Source organism: Argentina anserina, chromosome 5, assembly GCF_933775445.1.
Source record: "Argentina anserina chromosome 5, drPotAnse1.1, whole genome shotgun sequence".
Lineage (NCBI taxonomy): Eukaryota > Viridiplantae > Streptophyta > Magnoliopsida > Rosales > Rosaceae > Argentina > Argentina anserina.
The window spans coordinates 8,351,786-8,377,709 of record NC_065876.1 but is presented as its reverse complement, the minus strand read 5'-3'; the positions used below and the strand labels follow the sequence as shown (position 1 = coordinate 8,377,709).

The 25,924-nt window shown below is 37.3% G+C and overlaps 4 protein-coding genes across 11 annotated transcripts; 2 read left to right on the top strand and 2 right to left on the bottom strand.

Moving 5' to 3' along the window:
• Nucleotides 1-1,952: 1,952 nt before the first annotated feature.
• Nucleotides 1,953-3,105, bottom strand: LOC126794299 (60S ribosomal protein L24). Its single transcript, XM_050520974.1, has 4 exons — nucleotides 2,938-3,105; nucleotides 2,740-2,841; nucleotides 2,494-2,642; nucleotides 1,953-2,277 (listed from the first exon to the last, which is right to left on the bottom strand). Exons 1-4 carry the CDS (start codon nucleotides 3,022-3,024, stop codon nucleotides 2,124-2,126), a joined length of 492 nt encoding a protein of 163 aa, XP_050376931.1. The 5' UTR covers nucleotides 3,025-3,105; the 3' UTR covers nucleotides 1,953-2,123.
• An 891-nt stretch (nucleotides 3,106-3,996) lies between these two features.
• LOC126796332 (replication factor C subunit 2) lies at nucleotides 3,997-7,232 on the bottom strand. The gene is made up of 7 exons (XM_050523137.1): nucleotides 6,979-7,232; nucleotides 6,046-6,152; nucleotides 5,852-5,953; nucleotides 5,505-5,700; nucleotides 4,829-4,957; nucleotides 4,524-4,718; nucleotides 3,997-4,440 (listed from the first exon to the last, which is right to left on the bottom strand). Exons 1-7 carry the CDS (start codon nucleotides 7,135-7,137, stop codon nucleotides 4,330-4,332), a joined length of 999 nt encoding a protein of 332 aa, XP_050379094.1. The 5' UTR covers nucleotides 7,138-7,232; the 3' UTR covers nucleotides 3,997-4,329.
• Nucleotides 7,233-9,969: 2,737 nt separating this feature from the next.
• LOC126796331 (E3 ubiquitin-protein ligase At1g12760) lies at nucleotides 9,970-13,138 on the top strand. 4 transcript variants are annotated; one of them, XM_050523135.1, is made up of 5 exons: nucleotides 9,970-10,733; nucleotides 11,118-11,237; nucleotides 11,330-11,462; nucleotides 12,202-12,366; nucleotides 12,561-13,138. In XM_050523135.1, the coding sequence occupies exons 1-5, from the start codon at nucleotides 10,174-10,176 to the stop codon at nucleotides 12,732-12,734; spliced, it is 1,152 nt and encodes a 383-aa protein (XP_050379092.1). In that variant the 5' UTR covers nucleotides 9,970-10,173; the 3' UTR covers nucleotides 12,735-13,138. The 4 variants fall into 4 exon arrangements, with proteins under 4 accessions (XP_050379092.1, XP_050379093.1, XP_050379090.1 ...); XM_050523136.1 differs by having other exon boundaries at nucleotides 9,972-10,733; nucleotides 12,205-12,366; XM_050523133.1 differs by having other exon boundaries at nucleotides 9,972-10,733; nucleotides 11,115-11,237.
• A 446-nt stretch (nucleotides 13,139-13,584) lies between these two features.
• Nucleotides 13,585-25,025, top strand: LOC126796329 (protein unc-13 homolog). 5 transcript variants are annotated; one of them, XM_050523128.1, is made up of 26 exons: nucleotides 13,585-13,785; nucleotides 13,882-13,942; nucleotides 14,174-14,423; nucleotides 14,613-14,679; nucleotides 14,805-14,955; nucleotides 15,070-15,237; nucleotides 15,701-15,799; nucleotides 15,904-16,110; nucleotides 16,202-16,303; nucleotides 17,554-17,784; nucleotides 18,000-18,080; nucleotides 18,372-18,455; nucleotides 18,565-18,750; nucleotides 18,843-18,983; nucleotides 19,614-19,706; nucleotides 20,107-20,178; nucleotides 20,525-20,642; nucleotides 21,222-21,394; nucleotides 21,942-22,026; nucleotides 22,357-22,479; nucleotides 22,961-23,067; nucleotides 23,172-23,249; nucleotides 23,326-23,421; nucleotides 23,635-23,730; nucleotides 23,811-23,994; nucleotides 24,603-25,025. In XM_050523128.1, the coding sequence occupies exons 1-26, from the start codon at nucleotides 13,637-13,639 to the stop codon at nucleotides 24,767-24,769; spliced, it is 3,369 nt and encodes a 1,122-aa protein (XP_050379085.1). In that variant the 5' UTR covers nucleotides 13,585-13,636; the 3' UTR covers nucleotides 24,770-25,025. The 5 variants fall into 5 exon arrangements, 4 of the variants coding, with proteins under 4 accessions (XP_050379085.1, XP_050379086.1, XP_050379087.1 ...); XM_050523129.1 differs by having other exon boundaries at nucleotides 13,585-13,781; nucleotides 13,878-13,942; nucleotides 24,603-25,024; XR_007672339.1 differs by lacking the exon at nucleotides 24,603-25,025 and having other exon boundaries at nucleotides 13,585-13,781; nucleotides 13,878-13,942; nucleotides 23,330-23,421; nucleotides 23,811-23,863.
• Nucleotides 25,026-25,924: the final 899 nt, after the last annotated feature.

Below are 25,924 nucleotides of genomic sequence, written 5' to 3'. Positions count from 1 at the left end.
TGCCACGAACACACTCATTGATATGGAAATGACGTGAGAAAAATATATGAGAAGAACTAACCTGGTGAATTGATATTCTAAATCAGAATGGTTTAGCATGTTCCTAACTTACTGGATAAAATACAAAAATGGACAGGTCGTTACCAAACTCAGTTGCTACTCTCTAACAAACGCTTTTGCATACCAACCTTGAATTCTTTAGCTAAAGAGTGAAACTTGCCCCAATTTGACCCCAAAATTAGTAATCCGAATAGGTGTAACATATGCGTTTCAACTCCTCTTTATCAAAATTAACCGTTCGTAAATCTCTACTACTATAAAACTAATACCCCAAGTACTACCAAAATACGAACTTCCAAAAATACCATTTCATATCTCACATTGACATACAAACAAATAAGGATTTTATAATCAAAACATAAATATTTTCAGAAAATCACATCTTCATAATAATAACCGCCCATTTTTTCATACTCCTATGGATATGGGCAGTTTCCAGTAAATGGAAATGGAACTGAGAGAATAAAAGTGAAGTGGTACGTTTCATTCGTGTTGTTTAAGGAAATCGACTCCACGTGTGGGTGATCGACGATATCCCAAATCTCAATCGACGCATCCTTTCGCCGCGACTTGCCGTGTTTTTTTTAACGGGTAAAATTTGCACCAGTTAGGTCGGACTTAAACACACATCTCTACTACTATAAAACCAATACTCCAAATACTACTAAATTACGAACTTCCAAAAATATCATTTCACATCTCACATTGGCATACAAACAATCAAGAGTTTTAATCAACATAAATATTTTCAGAAAGTATTTCTAGTTCTAATAAAGGCAGAAGCTGATGCCTCAGAAATATTAATCTTATTTGGATCAAGACCGGTGGTTACACCTCACCTTTCTAATCACTCAACCTGTTCGAAAGTGTTGCCTTTAAATATGGGACAGAAGAGAGGTAATTGTAGAGGCTTTAAATATGAATGGGGGTCATGAATGAAACTCACTATCAAGAACTGAGGTGATTGAGACGCAACTGTAGGTGATCCATTAGATAGTGAACATTTAACTTCGTTGTCCAATGGTTCATATATTATGCTCAGATGCTCTGTTGCCGCTGTATGAAAGAGGAAATAGTGTACGAAATAGTTTTGCTCGAGGTTTCCTAGACCAGGCAAAAACACCTAGTAACAAGATTACAACAGGATTACAGGAACATAACAGATAGGACAGAGCCTCATTGACATGATCACATGATAACAGAAGAATGGACTGGACTGAAATAGACGACATTTGCTAAACACGCTTACAATTTAGAGGAGCTAGGATATACACTACTGCCGACCAACTCAGTGTTAAAATCCTTATAAGGTCGAGTGATGGACTGATGGGAATGAAGACCTAATACCATAGGAAAGGTCGAGCAATCGACTGATGGGAATGGAGCAACTGATACTATACAGAAAATGCAAGGTTATTAGAAATTGAAGCTCCTTCGCTGCATATGCCAACATAAAAGCAATATGTACATACCGCTGCAATTCAACAGTGTGTTAAGACAAGGGACAGGACCATGAAACGCATGAAATTTTTTTTTTTGTGACTCAGAGGAAAAAAGAGATCAAGGCATGCTGCAGGACACAAAGCATTCTTACAGCACAGTATAACTGGAAAACATATGGTCATGCAGAATAAGAATAGAGCTGCCCAAGAACTGTTTAGATATCTAACAGTTCAAAAACAACCCCCCCGCCCCTTGTTTTCATATGATATTGTTTTAATAGGACACTGCCGGTCACATCTGCGCCCACCACATACACAACCAGCCTATACAATCTCCACACTAAATCTAGATTACCTCATCCAAAGAAACCTGTACCAATTGTATGCATTGATAAACAAAATAAACACAACAGGCCGGAGAAATGCAAGTATTAAGTGATGGTGGGAATAGAGATATAAAGATAGCTTTTACTAGTGCAATTGGAAATCCATAAACAAGCAAATATTAATCTGGTCAAACAAGGCCGACAAACGAACAAAACTCAAGACCAGAAAAGGGTCAACTGTCCAAGTAAAACTGCAACTAGCGTAAATAAACGGTGTACATAGGAAGATGAACATTCATCGCTTTCCACCTCCACCACCAAGCTTGGGGCCCTTGGGAGCTGCAGCCTTGGGCAGATTACCCTTGGTACCCTTGTGTGCCTTGGCTGTAACCTCAGCTTTCTTTGCCTTCTTCTCATCCTTGGTCTTCTTGATCCTCTCCTTAATTTCACTGAAAAACGCACACACACAACCATCAGATATGCAAAACACAACTCTTGCCCCATACACCCTTCAAATTCAGATACAATATCAATCACACTCCAAATCACCGACATCATCAAATATTTAACTAGTATCAACACAATACAAACTCAAACGAAATCGACAGCAATCGATACACAACAATAAGTTGAAAACGACGGCTGAAGTTGAATCGATGACATACCGGAGAGCGGCCTCGCGAGCGGCGTCACGGACCTCAGGCTTCTCGGTCCTGCGCTTCTGGATGACCTCCAGAGTGGCACCGACAATGGACCTTGAGTAAGGCTTCTTGGTGGAGCGGCGCTTCTTCTTCACAGACTCTTGAGCAGAGTCCTACAGTAACACACACACACACAATCAAATCTCCATGATCAAATCGAAATAAAACAAAAACAAATACAGAGAGCGATTGAAGACGAAGAAGGCTAACCTTCTTGTGCTGCTTCCTGAACATAGCAGTCCATGTGATCTTGGAGGGCTTGAGGCGGTTGTGGAAGTACCTCTTGCACTTGGAATTCAGGAACAGGAAAACCTAATCGGAGCAACAATGGCCAGTATCGTTAGCGATGAAGACGATGAGTAAGTGTTGGAATTGGTAACAGGGAGAAAGGTGCTGAGGTTATTATACCTGAGAATCGGAGCGGATGAAACGGATGCCCCTACCGGGGTAGATCTTGGCGCCACTGAAGCGGCAAAGCTCAGTCTTGAGAACCATGGCTGCTTTTGCTGCTCACTCAAAACCCTAATTTTGCTACCGCCGCTCTGATGCTTTCTTTATAAATCCTCGATCTGTCCAAAGTCCAAACCCTAAAGCCCTCAGGTTACCAATTTAATAACAGATGCAGCGCGATGTAACGCGACGTCGTTTTTGGTGTTGCGAGCAATGGATTGCTTAGGGGCTCTTATAGTCTCGGGCCTCTCGGCCCAATCCAAGGAAATTGGTAGTTTGTTTTTTATTTTTTATTTTTAGTTTGTTTTTTTAATTAAAATAATATGTAACCCGTTAAACACATAATTTTATATTATTTATATATATATTTAAAATAATTATAATTATAATAATTGAATATTAGACATTTTATATATAAATTTCTTGATTATTTTATTATTTTAATTATATTATGTCACAAATATCATCAAAATAGTGATAAAAAATCATAATTTTTTGACATATGTAATGTTTTAGAAATAAGATTATCAAATATGTTATAGTATTTTATTTATTTTACTATTTTAAATAGTTATATAAAATAAATATTTTAATTACACAAATATTTTTATATTAATTGTGTTTTATAATACTAATGGACCAAGTCGGCCCACTTCTTGGCCCGGCACGAGCCTTAGCTAGGCCCGACATAAGCTTGGGTCGTGGACCAGGGTAGGCTTAATATTTACGCAAATAAGTTGACCTGACACGAAAAATAAATAAATCGGTCTGAGCACGGCACGGAAGCAGACATAGTTTTAACCCGCTTAAAATAGTAAAGGTGAAGAGACAGTTAATCGTAAGTGATTTATCAAGGAGAAGAGACAGTTCCATGCCAAAGGAGCGTCGTTTCTCCCAACTCTAGCAGAGGGGCTTTTGCTAGGTTTCATTTTCAGAGATTAGATTATTCATTCATTTTGTGTTTACAATACAAAGAATCAAAATCTATTTTACAATTAAAAAGATGCTCCATTTCTCCAATTCCCACTGTATGTGATTCATTCATTTTATCAACAACATTTCTACATGGCCCATATGGTTTCTGTCACAATATATCAATATGGAGCACAGATTTAGTCCAGAGATAATAATCCTAAACAGGAGTTGAAAAACTTACTTTTAACTTAAGTACAAGACATTCATTTTCTAATTTGATCACTGATCCAACGTAAAATTTCCATTCATTAACACCAGCATAAGGATCTAGCTCTCATGAGAAAACAAAGCAGAAAGCATTCATGAACTACCTCAACAACAGAACGATAAAATGTTCCCAACCATTAGCATATTGCAGATTCCAGTAGTTATTTCTTATGTCGCTTTGGCTGTGTCACGAACTAGGGAAAGCTTAGCCAGAAGACCACACAGCTGAAGATATGAACCAACTCCATCACAGATTCTCATGTGAGCAAACCCAGTTTCCTGCAAACTCAAACGAGTAAAGTACTTGCAACAAACAACATCTCAAAGAGAACGAAGGGAAACATTCTGGAGATTCGATTTACCTTCATGAATTCCAGTTTCAAAAACTCAGCCATATCATAATTTTTAATGATACGGAAAAATGTTGTAATTATGTCAGTGGGTGAGTAGCCCAAATCATAAAGCTGCTTGAGACCTGAACAAGCATCATCAAATTTGCCTTCAAGTATGTTACGAACCATATTCTTCACATGCAATGGGTGAGGCTGGTCACAGACCTAAAAAACAAAACACATCTTTTGAAGTACCAAAGAACATAGAAAACACATGAAAAGGTAACTTTCAAGTTTCGACACCAATAGAAACAACTTAGGTACTTCAAAAGTACCTTGAAAACATTTTCTTGATTGACAAACCGGAAACCACTGTTGGTAGCTTGCAAGTTATTCAATGCCTGCCTCATATCACCATCAGCAGTAAAAATGATGGCTTCCAGACCTTCTGGAACATAAGGAACCTTCATTTATGGCAAACATCAATCAATTATAAGTGGACCAAGAATTGAAGAAAAAAAATCCATGTATGTTAACAGGTAATGGTAAATAAGGGAAGCAACTTCCTTGTGAGTTTTGATCACTTCTGGATCTTATTCCTATAACCAACAACTCAATGCAAGACTCAGTAAAGTGAAGCTCATCAAAGTAGATGTATGTAATAAAAAATAGGTAGAACCACCAAGTCTTATCTATATTCAGCGTCAGTGATTCCTATGACATCAACTAAGAGGTCAGTCAACCTACAAACTCACATTTAAGCACCAGAGGATATTTAAAGTTGCAAGTTTTTTCTATTGAAATGTTCAGACCAGGCAATAAAACACACGTTGTGGTGGTTATGTGATACACTGAAAGATGAAATATTAAGACACTCAGCTTTGACATAAACATAAGAATTTATTGTGACTTATAAGCTCAGCAGCATATCAATATGTGTGTTATTTCCGTAAAGACAATAGATAAAAGTACACAGAATTCAGAGAATACAACACAACCATAGTTATTTACCTTTTCAGCTTGGACGACTACCATAAGACGACCAAGTATCTCCTGATCAGATAATCTAGAAAACCGGACTAGGGCACATCTACTCTGAATAGGCTCAATGATTTTGGACGAAGTATTGCAAGCAAGAGCGAATCTCGTGGAATTTGAATATATTTCCATTGTCCGCCTCAAAGCTTGTTGTGCTCCAGATGTCATGCTGAATTTTGTATAGAACACAGCCAGAATTTCCATCCCCCAACAACAAATACATTAGATAGGCTATGCAAATATGAAACTTGTAGCAACAAATAATATAGATAGATATTAGGCTAAAACTGTTCCCAGAAGAAAGAATCATAAGTGCTCACCTGTCAGCTTCATCCAAGATGACAATTTTATGGCGCCCAGCAGGTAGCGTTACTTTTGTGTGGGCAAACATTTTAATCCTGTTCCTCACCACATCTATTCCCCTAAACAAGAAACCAAAGATAATTAGTACATGATGAATACAAAAAACAAGGACTCAAAATTTAAATTCCATCACAACCATAAACATTCTCACCTGTCATCAGATGCATTCAGCTCTAAAACAGCCTCCCTATAATGTGGTCCCAAAAGCTCGTTTGCAAGAGCAAGAATGCTAGTAGTATTTCCAGTTCCAGGAGGACCCTGCAAACAGTATACAATGATCAGTAGCACCCTAGCATCATAAGCCAATAAGAAGCATTATCTCCCTCCGAAAACGTGCATTTGTAATCCAATCATTAATTTTCTTAGGACATTCTGTTATCATAAGAATCTATATCTCAAAACCAAAAACACCATCTCTAACTGATAGCTACTGTATTGAGGCATGATTTCATTCTTCATCTACCCAAACAACATATTGACAAGACCATATCTTTTATCCTATAATCTACCTTTTAAGAAATCTTTATGAATGACCAAATCTTGTGTGGAACAAAATTTTGAAAACTAAGCTGTATTTGCTTCAACGGATGAGACATTTCCATTCCTCAAAGCTATCAAATTGATCACAATTCTAATAAAGTGGCATTGAAATTTCACCAGAATGCCTGGTTTCGAAACAAGCAACACATTTTGTTTTTCCGATTTTCAATCCCAACAATCCTAGTATAACAAACTCACTCTCTTACACAATGCAAAGTCTTTCATCAATCTACCCCTTTAAATAAATAAATAAATAAATATATATATATATATATCTTCCATACTAAAGTTTTAAACTCTGTTAAAAATTAACTTTCATAAAAAAAATTAGTAAATTCCTTCATCTGGGCATATTCAAAAACAAACTGAGCCCACACTCTGATACTTAATCTCTAGAAAAAAGCATAATTAGGGTTTACTACAAAAAAAAATATATGAGACGATACACACCACAATACCAAAATTGGAACAACAAATCCACATACTCTAGGGTTTAGGGTTTAATGAAATTGACTGCGCTGGGTTTTGTGAGAGAGTGACGTACGGCTAAGATGAGATTGGGCAAGTTTCCTTCGCGGGCGATGACCTGGAGGCGAGAGATGGCGTCGTCGTTGCCGACGATGTCGGCGACCTTGGTGGGCCTATACTTCTCCACCCACGGCATGTCGTAGGCCGATGCCGAAGACGAAGATGAGGACGACATTGCTGGTATCGTTTTCCGCTGGGTATCAGAAAACTTCGAGATCGGAAGGCTGGAAAGGTACAAGACGGACTGTGTTAAACCCTCGCGAGTAGCCCTCTTTACCGCTCCGCTTTGATTTGGAGGGAAAATTGTTTTATGCCGAACGGGCTCGAGAAGGTGTAATTATGTAGTTTTGTTGATGTTTATTTTAAGCCCCCGGTGCTTTTCGTAATTACATTTCTATGCAGCAGCACAAAAATATATAATCATTTAGGTATCCAAGCTATCTGAACAATAGACTAAAGAAATTAAGAAAGTGTATAGTATATGAAATTAACGAGAGTTTTAAATAAATATATAGAATTTAAATTTTTAGGTGTATTTAATATAGATTTTTAATTGTTAAATACAAGTTTAGCTGTATTCAATTAAGATTTTTAAAAGTCATTATAAAATCGATGAAAGTCTGGAGGTATTCAATCCATATTTCAAACAATGAATAGAATTCTGTAAATATTCAAAATATCATTCATACTTATAGAATTATAAATTCATGAAATCTCATGAACTTTGTAGTGTTAATTATACACACTACAATTCAAAAATTGTCTAGCCTCTAGACTAAAGATTTTCATATACTTTCTCATGGATTTTATCATTGTATTTAAAGACGTTCATTATCCACAATTTTCTTTATTTTCTTTTTGTCTTTTTTTTACCGATTATTTTTCCTACAATCTAACATATTTATGCCCATGTTTATTCCTATGATTGTTTTTCTTCTTCTTTATGTTATGTTCTTACCTTGTATATTTACACTTATTAAAACTCTATTCTCATATGTGAACACATTTTCAATTCTAACAATAAAAACAATAACGATAAAACAAGTACATAAGAAGAAAAAAGAATAATAATCATATCAATGTGTCATGAACACCGACTTCTTTAGTTTAAAACTTTATAAACAATTTATTTACTTCCATTTATTTAGTACCTCTTTGTCGATAGATTAATTTTAAGGGTTTCTTTTAAATTTTCTTAAATAATTGAGATTTTCTAATGATTTTGTATGTTTGTAATAGACACAACCAATAAATTTACTTAAAAACAAATTATTTCGTATAAAATTTAAATTTTCTAGGATGCATTATTCTCTGTCTAATAACACCCACGAGACGTCAAAGAACCCATCGGGTCAACCTACATAATTAGGACACACTCGGACACATGAGAATTAAGCAAATTATCACGGAACCGTGGATTTGTATTTTAGAGACACGGTATGCATATTATTCAATTACCATGCATTATTTTCATAACTAACAAAAAAATTATTTTCAACTTTTTTGTGAGTATTGAGAAATCTATAAGAGTCGATAAATGTCAATTATCTGGATTTCACGAATCAATAAAAGTCTGTAGATATCAGCCTAAAGTATGTGGTTGAAATCAGTGATTTTGATAATTTTATAAAAATATGTGTACTTTTTAAAGAGTCCGTGGAGTTTCTTAAAAGTCCGTCAATTAAAATAATTCCACACAAATCTATATACAATACACCCATAAATGAAACTATCTTAATAATTGACATACTTTTTTCTTTTTATCAAATAAGTTTGCTATAACAAATTTTTGTTAGTAGTCAAATTCACGATTTCTCAATTACAAATGAGAGACTCATGTCGCTAAATTAATTAGTATTATGCAAGTACGCGACCTATTTTATCAATGAACAAAAGAAATTATTTAATTTGGCTAGAATGTTTTTTTATAACAAGCTACTTCTATAAATGAAGATGTGGTGGTGTATGAACAAAAGATATTATTTAATTTGGCTAGAATGTTTTTTTATAACAAGCTACTTCTATAAATGAAGATGTGGTGGTGTATGATCATGAGAAAATCTATACTTTTAATAACTCAAACACGTTTTGTCAAACAAACGCATGTGAAATTACATTAACACTATCGCACTATAGGTTAATTTGAAATTTATTTTAATAATTCAAAGCTTAAAAGGTAAATGATAAAATAAAACAATTAAAGAAATTATCATTATCTAAATGATAACCGCTCATTATCATTTTTTTCTATTTTTTTAAATAAATTATTCTTACACATGCATGTTATGACTAGTGTCATCTAACAAAACAGTTTAATTTCTCAAGTTGTTCGCGAAACTAATTGGTTAGTTATATGACATTTATATATATATATATATATATATTTTAAATTTAATATGATATCAAATACAATTATTAACTTATCGTGAGTCAAACTCAGGGCCTCCCAACTATTAGTTTATCATAAGTCAAACTTAGGGCCACTTGTTTTATAAAGAGCAATTTATATAACTCAACTAAATGATACGGGGAATTGGCCTCAAATTAAGAAGTGGTTTTATCCGCTTCTTACTTTTTAGTCGCTAGGTTTGGTCATAAATGACTATTATTATCCTATCCAAATTTGGAGTTTTATTATGATATTTTTCATGACGGGCATATTTTTGAGTAATGGTTTTTATAACGTACTCTCAAACATTTTATTCAACTTATTTTATATTCATACCTAATTTTCAAACTTCACGAGTTGGCCCTTTATTCATATATGATTGATCTAATCAATTCGGCTCAGCAAGTAAAATCACAACCGTCCGGCTGTCTGTTCTCCACTTCTCCCCTAGCTTCCGATAACTCATGAATCATCGTAACTCACACACTGGGGCCACAAATTAGCACCCAATCAAACTCGTCAGCAGTAACTAACTGTAAATTACCGAACGAAGCGTGTCCAGCTTTCATGGTAACCAACAAAAAAAACAAGCAAAAAGTCTCCAGCCGAACGGACACTGTCTTCATCGTCGCCGTTGTCTTATCCAACACCCGCGTCTCTTTAATCTCTCCAATTCGTCCCCGCCACAAAACCTCCGCCTATTCGATCTCCCCTAAAACGCACCGTTTCGCGATCCCCAAATGGCTTTAGCCAATTGAGCTCACCAGAGCTAATCAGCTTAGGGTAAAAAATCATCGTCGTTCGTTTTTCGATTTCACCGAAATGGCTTCTTATTCACCCAACCGATCCGCCGAGGACATCGTCGACACGACGCCGCTGCTCAACAATTCCGGCGGGTCTTCCGACGAGAGCAACTCCGGCCGCCGCTTCCTGCGCCAGCAGAGCCTCCGCCAGGCCGCGCGGTTCCTCCGCCAGGCCAGCAGCCGCCGCCTCATGCGCGAGCCGTCGATGCTGGTGCGCGAGACCGCCGCGGAGCAACTGGAGGAGCGCCAGAGCGATTGGGCCTACTCCAAGCCCATCGTCGTTCTGGACATCATCTGGAACTTCGCCTTCGTCGTCGTCGCCGCTACGGTCCTCGTTCTCAGCCGGCTGGAGTCACCGGAGATTCCGTTGAGGCTTTGGATCGTCGGCTACGCGCTCCAATGCGTGCTGCATATGGTCTGCGTTTGCGTCGAGTTCCGGCGAAGGCAGAGCCGGCGGTTTCCGGGGCTGAATTCCGGCGACGGAGGGATTGGGAGCGGCGGGAATACGAGCCCTAGGTCCCGAGACAACTCGTCGCAGTACGTGTCTTTGGCTGATCACTTGAATGAGGAGGGCACCGGGTACGTTCGTTTTCGGAAAGCTTTGATTTTGTGATCTTGTCAGAATGTCTCATCTTTTTTTTGGTGATGTTTGTTCAAGTGTTATTGTTTAGTAGATGAAATTTTTTACTCTGATCTTACAAATGTTTATGGGGCAATGGTGCACCACGGTACGATTTTCGGTGATGTAGAGGATGAGTTTGGTGTGATCTTCTTTGCTTTCAAGGCTTATTGATAGGAATGATAGCACTAGCTTAATAAAGTACAATCATTTCAAAGACTCGAAACCCTGGTTTTTTTTTTATGGCACTGCTTATATGAATCAATGCAGTTAGTATGCGCTGTGCAAGTTTCGTAATTCTGAAAGAGAAAAAACATGTTTGTTTTGCTTTTATTTCTCAGGAGTGTTGCTAAGCATCTGGAATCTGCAAATACAATGTTTTCGTTCATCTGGTGGATCATTGGATTCTACTGGGTATCAGCAGGTGGTCAATCTCTGGCTCGTGTGTCCCCTCAGCTTTACTGGTTTGCATTCTATTGCTGTTTCTTCATTCATTTAAGTGAAACCCGTGGCATTTTTCTGGTGTTAACTATGGGAGTATTGCTTTGTTCTGCAGGTTGTGCATAATATTCCTGGGTTTTGACGTGTTTTTTGTCGTTTTCTGTGTTGCACTGGCTTGTATCATCGGGATTGCTGTTTGTTGCTGTCTTCCATGTATTATTGCACTTCTATATGCTGTAGCAGACCAGGTAGTTCTCTTGTATTCTTCTCTGCTGTGTGTTGGGGAATGATCCTTTTTCTTTTCTATCCGTGTCTTCTCATAGTATATCTATCTCAGAGTAATCCCTGGGTTATGTTTAGATTACTGCAACAACGGAAAGTAGCAGCAGACTTGCATATAAATCACTAAAACTTAATATGGATACTGCCTTTATCTATTTGGCTCCATGGAAGTAAGATTTGTTTTCCCACTAATTAATAGACAGATAGTTAACTCTTGTTAGTCTAAAAATCTGAGTACCAATGAGCTTGGTTCCTGTTCAGTATACTTTCAATCTCAACAAGTCAGGGAGTTGACACTCATGTAAATGGGGGACGTCGCACAGTGCTAAATGCTAAGTACTGGCTATTGTTAATGCTTGTCCTTTATTTCTGCTAAGCTCTCATTCTTAGAGTTCTTTACTTTATATTTACTACATCTGATTCTCATTATTGACAGTTGCATATCCTGGTCTCTTTAAAAAGTACTGAAGCAACTTATTATGAATGATTGATTCCATAAAACTCTTCTTTTGTGGTGATAATTTATGGTGCAAACACTGATATATCGTAGCTGTGCTTGAAGCAGTCAAGGATGAAAATGAATTATTGTTTTAGTATTTATTTCATTTGATCCAAATTTGGTTGACTTTTTCCAGTGAAATTATATTATTGTAATGGGTTTTCTATTTGCTGCCCTCCTTATTTTGGTGTGGCATGTTATTGAAGCAGGACGGCGCATCTAAGGAAGATATTGAACAACTGTCAAAATTCAAGTTCCGACGAGTTAGTAATGAGAAAGTTGCAGCCGATGCACAAGGACCTCATGGAGGTGTAATGACCGAATGTGGAACAGATTCACCCATTGAGCATGTTCTTTCACCAGAAGATGCGGTAAGTGCCATTATTGGTGTACCTGTTCTTACTTACAGAATCACCTTTTATAGCATATTGTCTACATGCCCTATTATGTAGTTGTTTTCTTTTTTTGTTTGTAATCATAAACAGTTCCCAGTGAGTTATTGTATAAACAAATTGTTCTCATCTGGTCATTATATTAACATACAAGTGTCATTATTGTGATTTAGGAGTGTTGCATCTGCCTCTCTTCTTATGATGATGGTGCAGAGCTAAGGCAGCTTCCTTGTGGTCACCATTTTCACTGTTCCTGCATAGATAAGTGGCTTTTCATTAATGCCACCTGTCCTCTCTGCAAGTACAATATTTTGAAGAGTGGCAGCAATGAGCAAGGCGAAGTTTAGAGGGTTACAGGATTGTGCAGGATTGTGCTCAGCACGTTTGAGTGTAATGAATGCAAAGCTCGGCACACAACTCAATGCAGGCTTTACAAGTCCAGGTGGAGGGTAATCTGAAACAAGCTTGGTATCGACATACCACAGTTTTATTACCGACATTGTCGTTGCTGTAGGGTAGTTGAAGCAGTTGTCGTCGATCTTGTTTTCGTAGTAGACAGAATGGCACTGGGTATTAATCTTTGCTCTGGCATATTTGAGTGTCATTTGTACATGGGTCTTGCCAGGGCATCTCCGTAGTAATTATATATACACATATAACCGGTCTCATTGTAGTGCTGGCTGCTCAGGATCTTTGTGTTCATTTGGTGCCATAGAAATTTGTTAATAAAAGTTAATAAGAATGATTGTTCCACGAGGATAGAATGACTAAGGTTTGCTACAACATCAACGACAAAAGTCACTTCGCTAAATACATGTTTAAAGGAAATTGAATCAAAACTAGCCGCTGGAGTGAGAAAATCTTCCACGAGGCTACAAGTTGGGCCTTCTGTTGGAAACCTGATGTTACTAAAACGATTTCTGCAGCACCTTCTGTCCTACTTAAAATCTAGCATGTATCTTGCTTGAGTTGCTTCCATTTAACCAACGCTGGGGGTACGTAGGCGAATAGTACCGACTTCAAAAATTCCAAAAATAAATAGAACACCAAAAGCAAGGGCGGGGCCAAATGACCGAAAACTTAGTGGCGCAAATGTAATTAAACCCAAAAGCCATGACAGAAAAGCAAAGAATTAGAAAAGCACCGTCCGCCGAAAGCGACACACTCCGTGGGCTTTTTCGCGCTCCCTCCCTCCCTCCTCTCTCTCCTCCATTTCTTACTCTCCTCCTCCGATAAGCTGACGTCGACGATGGAGGAGCACCGCTACCGCCGTGACCGCCGTAACCTCCTACAGTTTCTCTTGTCTTCTTCTTCCTCCTCCTCCGCCTCCTCGCTCTCTCACATCGATTTCGATACTCTCAGCGCCGATTATGTCATCGATTGCGTCAAATCCGGCAAGTCGTTTTTTCCTTCTCCCTGCGCTAAAAATTGAGCTCAGTAATGTCACCGATTACATCTTTCGCTTTTGAATTTCTGAAAATTTTGCTCAGGTAGAGTGGTGGATATATCTGAAGCTACTAAGCAGTTCTTCCATGAATCTTCGTTTCCTCCCATGGTAAAAATGACATGTCGTCTCTTGGTTGATTGATTTTGTTTGAGTTGTGAAATTGTGATTTGGTAACGGTTTGAACTAGCTTCAAGTTTTTTTTGGTGATTATTTGTTTAATTTTGTTAGATAATTAGGTCATAGCTATATAGATTACTGCGCCGGAAGTCGTAGAAGCTTGAAATGTTCATTTCTGCATCAGAATTCATATCCATTGTGATTCACTTTATGTTTCGGCAGACTCATTCGAAATTAGGGGATTCGTTTTTGCTACACACTGATCCAGAAGCATCAGGATCACCTCCGCGCCGTCCACCGCCTACCACTACGAATGCATCAAGTTCGTCTAGAAAGCTGGGATCATTCAAGATTCAGAACATTGAGAATGGTGATGACGAGAGTTTTAAATATAGAGCCTCACCAAGCTCACGTCCAAAGCCTGTTGAGAACTTTAAGATTGCTTCCTTGGGATTGCCGAGTCTGAAAACAGGTACCAGTTTCTTAGCATATGTTTTTTGTTTTGTTTTCTGTGTAAGAAATTGTACGAAATGAGAGGGTACATCTTAGATAGAAGTATTTGTTTTACTATATATATGGTCATTTGTTCAATGATGCATTTTATGTATCACGAATTTCTGGCCTTTGAGTAAACTGTAATTTAGCTTCAGAAATTTTGAAGGGTTATCTGATGATGACTTGCGGGAATCAGCCTACGAGGTATTGCTTGCATCTATGGCAACATCTGGGTAAGTTTCGTTTCCCTATTTCCTTGCATGCGTGTGTGGTGAAACCACGGTTTCACAGAAGACATTTACAATTTCTCAATTGTGCTTGCTCTCTAATTGTCTTATACTTGTTTTCATGTAACCAGGATTGTAATCTGTTCTGTTGAAGATCAAAGGAAACATAGGACTTCCAAGTTGCTTTCAAGTTTAAAGAGTAGAAAGGATAAACCAAATGTGCAGTCACTGCCTCTTGATAAAAACTTACGGCTGCTCCGCACTATCCGTGAGCAGATGCAGGTAATTGTAATTTTTTTTCTTTTCAGTTCTGAGCTATAATTTTATGTGCTTGAGGTGTAGTGTGAGACATCAAGGAAATTCACTATCAAAATTCTATTATTATTTCCTTGCTAGATTTCTGAAGCAATGGATGAGTGCACCCGACAGAAGATGATGATGTTATCGCCTGGCAAAACGCGGGTGCAAATTGATACTCCTCAAATTGTGTTGGGGCTTTTGAATTTCACTTTTAAGTCTGATTTTTTGAGTGAAAAGTCTTATACGCAATGGAAGAATAGACAGGTATTTTCATCTTTAGACTATCTATATTTGAAGTCCTTTTCATGTCAGAACATTGCCAAACTTTGCGTAAGCATGCGGTCGTTCTCATTTTTTTACCCCTATAAAATGGTCATAATTTTAGAGCTGGACTTGTCTTACTATTGTTTTTGTATCAAGCATCATTTGACATTGGCGTCTAGTCGTATCACACAGTCATAGCAACCTTAAGGGTTGTTTAGTAAAAGCTGAATATGTTTGTTGTGTCCTGTCAAATTTTTACAGCTGGTCAATTGTAGTCTAAAATGTAGGTCATAGTGATTAGTGAGTGGTTTTGGGAATAGATAACTGACATAACATATATATTCTTGATTATTCAGTCATGTTTATTCATTATTGAAGGGCATCACTTCAGTTATCTAGTTGCCAATATATAAGGATAATTTTGAGCTTTGTCTTAACAGGATGCTTTGCAACTATTTTGTAGGCAAGCATCTTAGAAGAACTTCTCTGCCTTTCTCCCAACCTTGTGACACAAGATCATATAACTCTCAAACGTTCTCTTGCTATGATTAGGAATGCAAAGGTGTGCCATTTGTGAGTTTTTAGTATTATGCGACACCGAATCTGGATAGTTCAACAATTTCTTGCTTTGTCTTTTTCTAATTGTTTCATTTCTAAATGTGCCAGGAATGGGACTTTATGTCTACTTCTGGAAGGGCAGAGGTTGTTTCGGTTATCAAGCAGGTAGCTTCAACGCTATCATCTCTTCCAGGACGCTTTGATCTCCAAAATGAGACGTACTATTGGACTTGTGGGTATCACTTAAATATTAGGCTTTATGAGAAATTACTTCTTGGCGTATTTGATGTCCTTGATGAAGGCCAAGTGATAGCGGTACATTTATCCTTTCTAAGTGTCAGTTAAGTAATTTATGTTTGTGTATATGGCTACACTATTCACTTTTTGTGCATTTTAATTCTTTTAGGAAGCTGATGAGTTCCTGATGCTCTTGAAATTGACTTGGTCTACTTTAGGCATCACTCAAAAAATGCATGATGCATTATATTTGTGGGTCCTTTTCCAACAGGTATGCACAATGGTTTGATGCTGAATATTAGGAATTCGTGATGTAAGTTTTAACTCTTTTATTGATGCTTTAATCATCATCAAATCATGGCAATGATTTGCACATTGTTCACTAGTGAAGATGTGAAATATATCAGTATTTACCCTAGATGAGATTATAATATGAAAACAAGTATATATGTCGTGGCTGAATAAATATATTTTAGTAGTCCCTATCTTCATGGCAGTGATTTACACTTTGTTAACTTGTGAAATATATCAATATTTAGTGCCCTAGATGAGATTATAGTATGACACCAGGTGTCTGTGTGTGTACAGTCCGTCTCTGCTACAGACGTCAAGACGGTCTGCACCGTGCGGATTCGGCGATTTTGGCCACCAGCGACGCGCAACGACGGCGCCGACCAACACAACCGCACTTCCCTCTCGGTGCTCATGTCTGTGCTGGCCGGAGCTGCAGCGCCGATCCACGGCGGCCAGAATCTCGAAATTTCAAGTTTCTGGGCACCGTGTGGAGATTTCGAGATTTTGGCTTTAGTAGGCCGGCGCTGCAGCTTTGGCTGGCACAGACATGAGTGCCGGGAGGAGGGGAGTGCGACTGTGCTGGTCGGCGCCGTTGTTGCGCGTGGCCGGAATCGCCGAATCCGCACGGTGCGGACTGTCCGCATATATATATATATATAGGTTTTGAAGAGGACGTTCACAGTGCTCTTAACGTGCGGAGGTCCATTGTTTTGCCACAATCAGCTGCCGCTGACGGCTCTTCTCTTATGGAACATACAGCAGAGGCATCCTAAGCTGCATTTTCCATGAAGATGAAGCCACCTTGATCGATGTCCTCGAAACTAGTAAAGGTTTAAGCAACAATCACCTGAAACTTCAAGCACCAATCAAGGTTGGGTGGAAACTTATAGCTAGCAACTCGACCAGCAATCAGAAGCTCAAGATTGAGGTCTGGCCTCCATTTGATAAGAGAAGGGCCGGCGACGGATTGTGGCAAAAACAAGGGACGTCCACACTTTAAGGGCACTGCGGACGTCCTCTTCAGAACCTCCCTCTATATATATATATATTTTTTTATTTTGTGGCTGAATAAATTTATTTCAGTAGTCCCTAACTGAATACATTAAGTACCGATGTGATCAAAGACTTTCTTAATCTTGGGAATAATAGATGAAATATTGAACCTTCATACATTTATCCTTAGAACTATCTTTTATCAATTTGTCTAAGAAATACGTATGTGCATAGTTTGTTGGAACAGATGATGCTCTGCTATTAGAATATGCAACGGTGGAGTTGCAAGAACTTATATCAGCTAAAGCTGATGATGAGAACGTAAGGCTATATATCAATAGCCTGATATGTTCAATCCACTTCAACACTATCGAGATAAAATTAAGTTTGATTGATGCTGTCTTCTACTCTTTAAGCATCTGGTGTGAGAGTAAACTACAAGACTATCATCTGCATTTCAGTCAGGTTCTTTCTCTTTTTTCAACTGGTTGTTCACTATCTCTTTTTTTTTTTCTTTTTTTCTTTCTTTCTTTCTTTTCTTTAGAAGGAAAATGACAATAGTCCAAATGTGTGCAACTTATGAAGATTTTGTTTTACATTTGCTCATCTCTTTTAATGAACTTGTAGAATGTATTTGCATTCCACATTTTGTCTTTCTAATGTTGAAATTTTCATTTCAGCAACATAGTCACTTAAAGAGGGTGATGAGCTTAGTGTCAGCAGTTGGGGTTCTGAATTTCAGTGATAATGGTCATATGAAGGTTAGTGTTGTTTCACTCTATAATTAGTCTTTTAGATGTAGCATAGTACTTTCATGGTCCAATATGGTTTCAATTGGTGTTATTCCAGTTGACAGTTGAAAGGTTTCCTTATATTATGACTTTGATATTTACTTCTTCTCATACTGAATCATCGCATTTCAGTTGTCGATCCCTTTTTGGCCTGGTGACATTGCTTTGCAATCAAAGTCAACCAGGTCCTGGGCGTAACTGGAACGAACATTTAAATAAAAAACGAATAAAATCATCTGACAGAAGTTACCATACATGCAGTTGAGGAGGTTCAATCTCAATACGGAGGCTGCAGAAATACTTGAGTCGTATGTGAAAAGGTCGATTGAAGCTGCATATAGGCGGGTAAGACATGTTATTGATAATCAGTTTTATTCAACTCAATTCTTTCTGTTTTCTTACAAATTCAGTTGTCGTTTCAGTTTGAGGTAAAGCTTATGTGTTTATTTATTAGGCAGCAAGTGACATAAATCACTTATCAGAAGTGGAAAAGAAACATCCTTTGGGCGTCCTTGCAGATGAACTGAGGTTGATTGCTGAGAGAGAACTAAATGGGTTCCACCGAGAATTATGCAAATGGTGTCCTAATTCTGGGATGATCGCGGCAATGATGTTGCACCAGATTTATTGGGAAAGACTTGTATGTTTTTACTCCTTTGTATTGAATAATAACTACTCTTCTTAAAGCTGGTCTTTTGTGGATCTCTCTTCATTTCTTATATCAATATGTAGAAACCCTTTCTGGATGGAGTATCATCTCTTTCTGAAGATGTTAAATCGGTGCTTCCAGCTGCTGATTTGTTGGATCATGTCCTAACTCAGCTATACAATACTGGTTATGGAGAAAAAAGGGCAGATTTGCACCATTACCCGGTTAGTTTAATGAAGCTATACTCCATTAATTTAATGGCCTTTCAAATATGGCTATTGTATTCATGTTTCTTTTATTGCATCTGAGAGCTATGATGTTATATAATGTCAAATTTGGTAAGGAATGTGATTGGCAAATTAGTAGCTTAGACTTCACAGAGGTCTCTCAGAAGTTGATGTTTCAACTCTGTAGCCTGTTCCTTACTTTCTCAATCCTTTTATCCATCTGTGCTTTATTTTCTGCTTGCATTTGATATTACTTTATTGCTGGTTTTATGATTATTCTGCTTTGGGGGGTTAACAAGGGTTGGAGTCTGTTCTTCTTTTTAGTTATTGCTTGTAAAAAAATTGCTGTGTTTCAGGGATATTTTTTTTAGCCTGAAAGCAATAAATAAACTTTTATGCTTTGGTTTAGTTTGGTGTTGAGTACTATGTAATGAACAACCGCACAACTGAAGACTTCAACTTTGAACGATGCACAACATGCATGCATTTAAAGATTGTCAATTGTGATCAATATTATATCTTCTGTTAAGTAGAGTAAAATATTAAATCGTGTTGTGTCCATTATTTTAATATTTTTTGTAGATGACAAGTCAATATTTAGCTCCTTGCATTCTCTTTTTGGCGCAGATTGGGGAAGTTGCTAAACCTATCATTCTTGATTGGGTGATTGCTCAGCATGAACGCATCTTGGAATGGACTGGACGTGCTTTTGATCTCGAGGTTGGTTCTAAGGGGACTTGAGTTGTGTTATTAAAAGTGCTAATTCTATCCTTCCAATCTTTCTGACTTAGCAAGTGCGCTAGAGTAACTGAAAAAGATAACTGAGAAAGTGTCATCGACCCTCATAATTGGCTAGGAGTTACTTGTTGCACTGAGTGATAAGCCATGACTTTGGCACAAGAATGAAGAAAAAAAGTCTATCCCAGTTTTGTGGTTTTGGTTGTTACATCATTTCATGTTTTCAGTCCTAGACAAGACTGATATGGATATAGCCATATAGGTGTGGTCCTTTTTTAACTATTTAGAAATCACTTGATAAATGGATATGCTTTGGTAAGAGGTCCAACTTGCCTCAATACTCGCCGAGTACTGTAACTTGTTACTTTTGTTGCATATGCAGAAGTGGGAGCCTTTGTCATCTCAGCAAAAACAGGCAGCATCAATAGTTGAAGTTTTTAGAATAATTGAGGAGGTATGTTTGATAGCTGAAACATGAGTGTACATATAGGAAATTGAGAATTTAAGATTGGAATGTTTGTTTTATAATGTGTGAATTGCGAAAGAGACAAATAGATGGGAGTTGGTCTCTGCATTTTTATATGTCTCTGTTGCTTAGATATCACCCCTGAAGTGTCTGATGAACATTAAATTGTCTTTATTATATGGAAATTTTATACAAGAAGATCAGACAGGACGAAGCAACAAAGAATGCTTACATTTCAGTATTAGTTGTCTTGTAACAGTTTATATGAAGACTACTGTTCTACTTGTATCTCATATGTATCTTAGACCATTTGTTTTTGTTAATTTCCTTGCAGACAGTGGATCAATTATTTGGTTTCCATCTCCCTATGGATATTACTCATTTACAAGCTCTGGTCTCTGTTGTCTTCCATACCTTGGATGCCTATTTGCTGAAATTGCTCGATCAGATAGGTATTGTATATTACCCTGCTACTATACATCACATTTGTTACTGTTTTCACTTGATAAGTTCAAGCTTTATATACAAGTGGAATATATTTTGGTACTTTTTAATTGTTTTTCTTTTTAAGCCGGATCAATGTGTGAAAGCCTGTATATTACTGAATCTGTTAATCTGCCTGATACATTTATTATTAGGCTCCCTGTGATCTAAAAGATTGAAAGCAGATATGGACATAACCAATAAAAATTACTTATGGATTATGGGCAGAGTTTTGCAGCATCACTCTCTTGTAACACAATTCTTCTGTATGATCAAGCAAAAATAAAGAAGTTTATAGGATGCTTCTAGACAATTTATTTTTGAAAAATTTCCGTTACAAAGTGGGTAAGTTAGTGCTAGAGATATGATGTGATATGTTAATAAAAATGTTAGTTTGCACTGAATAGATGGATGACATGATGAGGCCTTTTACATTGTTTGCTCAATCTAGGAGTGAGATTAAAAAGACTTCTTACTTTACTTTCTTGGGATGATCTCTTTTATTACTGTAAGAAGTGCACCTCACTTCATAATGCATTCCTATGCAGTTGAGAAAAGATACTTATATCCATCGGCCCCGCCATTGACCCGCTACAAGGAGACGACTATTCCAGTGCTTAAAAAGAAGTTCCTTGAGTGTATGCCTTTGGACGGCAATGTGCATGACAAGTTGAATAATCTGACAATACCCAAACTCTGTATCAGAATGAACACATTAAAAGTAAGTGTATATAATGATGTATTGATGGTCAATTCATTTTCTTTTTCCGCAAGTGTATCTCCTCTTCTGATGCTCGCAGTTTCAAATGGATCATGTGCCTAAGATCATGTTCAAAAATCTTCATTCATATATATGAACTTTGATAGTTAGAGAAAGAGGAAGATTACAAATGTGTACTTTAATTGTGAATGGGGTAGTCTGACGAAACAATCTTGTTATATATATATTGTCAGAACAGAAAAGGAGGAACTTAGAGCCTGGTGGTCAATGTCATATTTCACCTCATGTACCATCATGGCATCATATTATCTTCTAAAAAAACAGTTTACATCTGTCAGAAATCTAACATGAAAAGTTTTAGTCAATGTATTCAATATGATCATTAACTGGGAGAAATATTCAGTTCGACAGCTGAACCTTTTTATGACAGCTTAAGAACGTAGCTGTTTTAAGATTCTGCACGCTGCATTGTTTCTTCCTCTCTTTTTGATGGTGCTATGTTTAGTATTCACTGAATATAGTATTCTGATATAGTTTCTTGTTGCAGTATATTCAAAAACAAATTGACATACTAGAAGATGGTATCAGAAATTCTTGGGCACTTGTCAGACAATCCATTGATAACACAGGAGGTTAGTAGCATTATTATAATATTGTTACTCAGATGTGTTACCTGTCAATTTTTCTACATGACAGTTGCTCACCTCTTCAGTTATTGTTTGGCTTTGCAAGGATATATTCTTTTAGAAGCTCTGGCCAAGCTTATAATAGATTATGATGTCGTGGAAGTTATAAATGCATAGAATATCATATGAAACAGTTAGTTCAGTAAACCTTTTTCTTTTTCGTTTAATTGGAAATTTCCTTGAAGAAAATCAGAGTTAGGTGACAACTTCCCTTAAAAATAGCAGAACTGAATTGTTTCATTTTTGCATGCTTATATCTATTTTTCGTTTGGTCAGGCAAAAAACAACTTTTGGGAACTTCAACATGCAGTGACCAAATTGATGAGCTCTTCAACACCACCTTTGACATCATCAGGGATACTGCAGCAAATACCATCAGCAAAATTTGTGACTTTACTGGTGAGCAGATTCACCTGTGAATTATCTTCAACTCGTCAATGGGACGTCTCATAAAATGATAGCTAATTTATTTACATATTTATGCATCAGTTCTGTTGTTATTCTTTGATAAGCATGTACAGATTTGGCCAAAATGGTTATAATAGTGAGGTCCCCTCATATGCAATTTTTTTTTTCTGATTCATGTCTTGACTTCACTGTGAAGCTTTATCTACAGGCTCGTTCAATAGCTATACTGATAATCTGGTTATGTCAAAGTTACCAATTATTGTGGCTTTACTGAACACATCTACCATCATGCCAGCATCATTCTATATGTGATTATTGTAGTACTTGATGGTCCACACATTATTCTCGATTTAATGTCTGAGATTTCTAAATTTAGTTTGAACTTTTCCTTAAATAAAAGGATTTAACTGTGATTGTTCAATTTGAAGAAAATTAATTTGGCTGAATCGTTCTTGTTAAATTCAATTTCAAGGTGCAAAAGCAGTGTTCTGGGATCTGAGACATGCATTCCTCTTTTGTTTATATTGTGGTAGCGTTGAAGCTTCTCGTTTAGATGGTGTTCTCACACGCATTGATACTGTAAGTCCCTCCCTCCCCTCATCCCTCCCTTGCTTAACTGGAGTTCATGATTTCTTTCATAGATTTTCAAGTGGATTATATTCATCTTACGGACATTGTTGTAGGTACTTGACCATGTATGCAACTTTATTGATGAATCACTTAGAGATGCTGTTGTTTTCAGCATTTGTCGAGCATCACTGGTATGACTCATTGTTGGAAATTAATCTTTCGCTTTCCACGTTAGCTAGAACTAATGTTTCACCTTATGTGGTTTAGGAAGGCTTTGCGTGGGTTTTGCTTGATGGTGGACCTTCCCGTGCATTTTGTGATTCAGATATTGTACTAATAGAAGATGACCTATCTGCGTTAAAGGTACTGTACTCTTTCCTAACTATCATTGACACTGTTGATTTAAATGTGGTTGTTACTATGGAAATGCTAACCTACATATGTACGTGCATCCATGAACCAGAGCAAATAAACAAATATCTGCAACATATGAGTAACCTTGTGGTTGGTGAAGCTCATAATAATAATTACATCTGATTAGTATAATATTGATGGAGCTATACTGCAACTTCACAGGATTTTTTTGTAGCTGATGGTGAAGGCCTTCCTCGATCAGTAGTGGAGCAAGAAGCAAAGTTTCCTGAGCAAATATTGAACTTATATTCACTACAGGTTTGGCTCCTCTAATCAGAATTGTATGACCTCATATCTAAATGGCTGAAACTAGCTATATCACACTATTATTTTTGTAGACTGAGACTATCATCCAAAAGCTGATGGCTGCAAGTGAACAAATTTCATTGGGGCTAGATTCACATGATCATAACAACATGCGCTTAAATAATGCCCACACTTTTGTGCGGGTTTTATGCCACAGAAAAGATAGAGAAGCCTCTAAATTCTTGAAAAGGCAATATCAGCTCCCTATGTCTTCAGGTAATCATCCTCTCTACCTATGACATCTGATATGACATGATTTTGTTATTCAGTTGGGTAACATTCTTATGATTCTATGGGGGATGGAGGTTTGCTTAATGTTGTCCCCGAACTTGGAGCTAGTTTTGATGTAGGTACCTGTAATTGTTTCTGCATTGTAAAGACAACCAAGCCACTTTTCAATAAGATTGTGTGTCCTTTTAGATCTTGTCTTTCCATCAGCAACTAATATGTTGCTATAGAATTAATAATACTCTAGGAATGATAAATTTTGTTATCTTTAGTCATGGAAACCTTTGTGGTCAGTTTCGCCTGAATTTTTTTTTTATTAAATCGCTCTTTGAAAATTTTGTCAAATTTTCGGATTTCAGAATGAGAAAAAAGGGGTAGGGGCATTAGTTCTGAGAAAACTGGGTAGGAAAGAAGTATTTCAGTATTTCATCTCTCATGCTGCAGTTGTAGTTAGTTATTGCTATGTTATTGGGTCGGCCATTGGTCATTTTTTTATACAAATTTGACACTTCAGTACACCAATAATCGATCACCATAACTTTGAAGGATTTTCAGTAATTTGGTGTGTGTTTTATATGTTTTTCTTTCAATTGCAGAATATGAAGACACTCCATCAACAGATCCAATTTCCCAATCACCTCTCAGATCAGATCTAGCAAAGCGAACCACGTCTTTTCGTTGGGATAGTACTCATAGCACATTTACCTCGTTTAGGAAGAAACTTCAAGAAGCAACATCTGAACTCAGGAATGTGGGATGGTAGGGCAGACGAAACAATCCACTGTAAGGCACCTTGCATTCTCATTTAGATTCCTAGACTGCACAGGGTAGACTCCCTTGACAAGTAAAACGAGGCAAAAACTTGTGTTCCCGTACTTGTATAGGTGTATCAAAAAGTATTGTCTCTGCAGGACTTGGTAGAATCCTATATTTTGATATCTTCAATATTATGTCGTATCACACCAACTTCAACATTTTGCACTGCTGCTCACAATTACTGTTAGCATTCATCATCTCTTGTTGATCACATAAAAAGTTAGATGCAACACTATATGCTTAAGAAGATGATTTAGAGCCTTTGTATTGGAGAGACTGTTGTGTGGGACAGGTGTATACAACCCTTTTCTGGGATCAAGTGGTCATCATTGGAAGGACGGCCGTCAGATGGACCTGGGATAACATAAATACAATAGGGCATATGTCAAATGATTTAAACCGTGACCTGTTTATGCGTTTTTTGTTGTTGTGCCATCTGTTGTTTCGGCTTCCATTTTATCTTACAATCATTGATGGAACAAATCTGCTCTCGATTAAAAGAGTCCCGACAGTTTAGCCATCTATATCCTTGGTGCCAAAAGCACTCAGTGATATTGAATATATAAAATTTAAACGCATGTGACAGGCAAACATGGGCCCTTGATTGGTGAGTTAGATGGCCGATCACAATCGAAGGAAACTTCACTCGAACAATGGTGGATTTTTTTATATACTGATTGTAGGGAAAGGGTGCATCCACAAATCATTGAGCTTGGAGTTGCTTGGATTTACACTTCAAAAAGAAATGTAGAAAGTAATGATTCACGAGTGATGAAATGTTATTTTCTGAGTGATAGTTTTTTTTGTACGTGGCAAGATTTGGATGACTAATCACAATTAACAACTCAAACGACAAGGTGTGAATACACCAGATAAATCATTGTTGCATTTCCCTTACGTTAAGATTAGCAGATGTGTCCCATTTATCCACTTAAAATATGATTAACAAACGGCAAATTCTTGGGAGTGTGACAAACCTTTTCTCTCCCTCTTTCTCAAAGCCTCTCCTTTAGGGTTTCAAAACGGGCGTCTATTGACGATGTCGAACGAGATTTGAGCGCGGCCGGACATGGGCCTTTCCCTGTAAAGCTGCTGGATGCGT

Excerpts from the sequence above, each read along its gene's own strand:
- LOC126794299 (XM_050520974.1), bottom strand. The coding sequence starts at position 3,024 with ATGGTTCTCAAGACTGAGCTTTGCCGCTTCAGTGGCGCCAAGATCTAC. Across the intron at positions 2,842-2,937 it reads TCATCCGCTCCGATTCTCAG|GTTTTCCTGTTCCTGAATTC; the intron begins GTATAATAACCT and ends TGCTCCGATTAG. Across the intron at positions 2,643-2,739 it reads TCAGGAAGCAGCACAAGAAG|GACTCTGCTCAAGAGTCTGT; the intron begins GTTAGCCTTCTT and ends GTGTTACTGTAG.
- LOC126796332 (XM_050523137.1), bottom strand. The coding sequence starts at position 7,137 with ATGTCGTCCTCATCTTCGTCTTCGGCATCGGCCTACGACATGCCGTGG. Across the intron at positions 6,153-6,978 it reads TGCCCAATCTCATCTTAGCC|GGTCCTCCTGGAACTGGAAA; the intron begins GTACGTCACTCT and ends TACTGTTTGCAG. Across the intron at positions 4,958-5,504 it reads TAGTCGTCCAAGCTGAAAAG|GTTCCTTATGTTCCAGAAGG; the intron begins GTAAATAACTAT and ends CCATAAATGAAG.
- LOC126796331 (XM_050523133.1), top strand. The coding sequence starts at position 10,174 with ATGGCTTCTTATTCACCCAACCGATCCGCCGAGGACATCGTCGACACG. Across the intron at positions 11,238-11,329 it reads GTGTCCCCTCAGCTTTACTG|GTTGTGCATAATATTCCTGG; the intron begins GTTTGCATTCTA and ends TTTGTTCTGCAG. Across the intron at positions 11,463-12,201 it reads TATATGCTGTAGCAGACCAG|CAGGACGGCGCATCTAAGGA; the intron begins GTAGTTCTCTTG and ends ATGTTATTGAAG.
- LOC126796329 (XM_050523128.1), top strand. The coding sequence starts at position 13,637 with ATGGAGGAGCACCGCTACCGCCGTGACCGCCGTAACCTCCTACAGTTT. Across the intron at positions 18,081-18,371 it reads GTGATAATGGTCATATGAAG|TTGAGGAGGTTCAATCTCAA; the intron begins GTTAGTGTTGTT and ends CCATACATGCAG. Across the intron at positions 23,250-23,325 it reads GCATTTGTCGAGCATCACTG|GAAGGCTTTGCGTGGGTTTT; the intron begins GTATGACTCATT and ends TATGTGGTTTAG.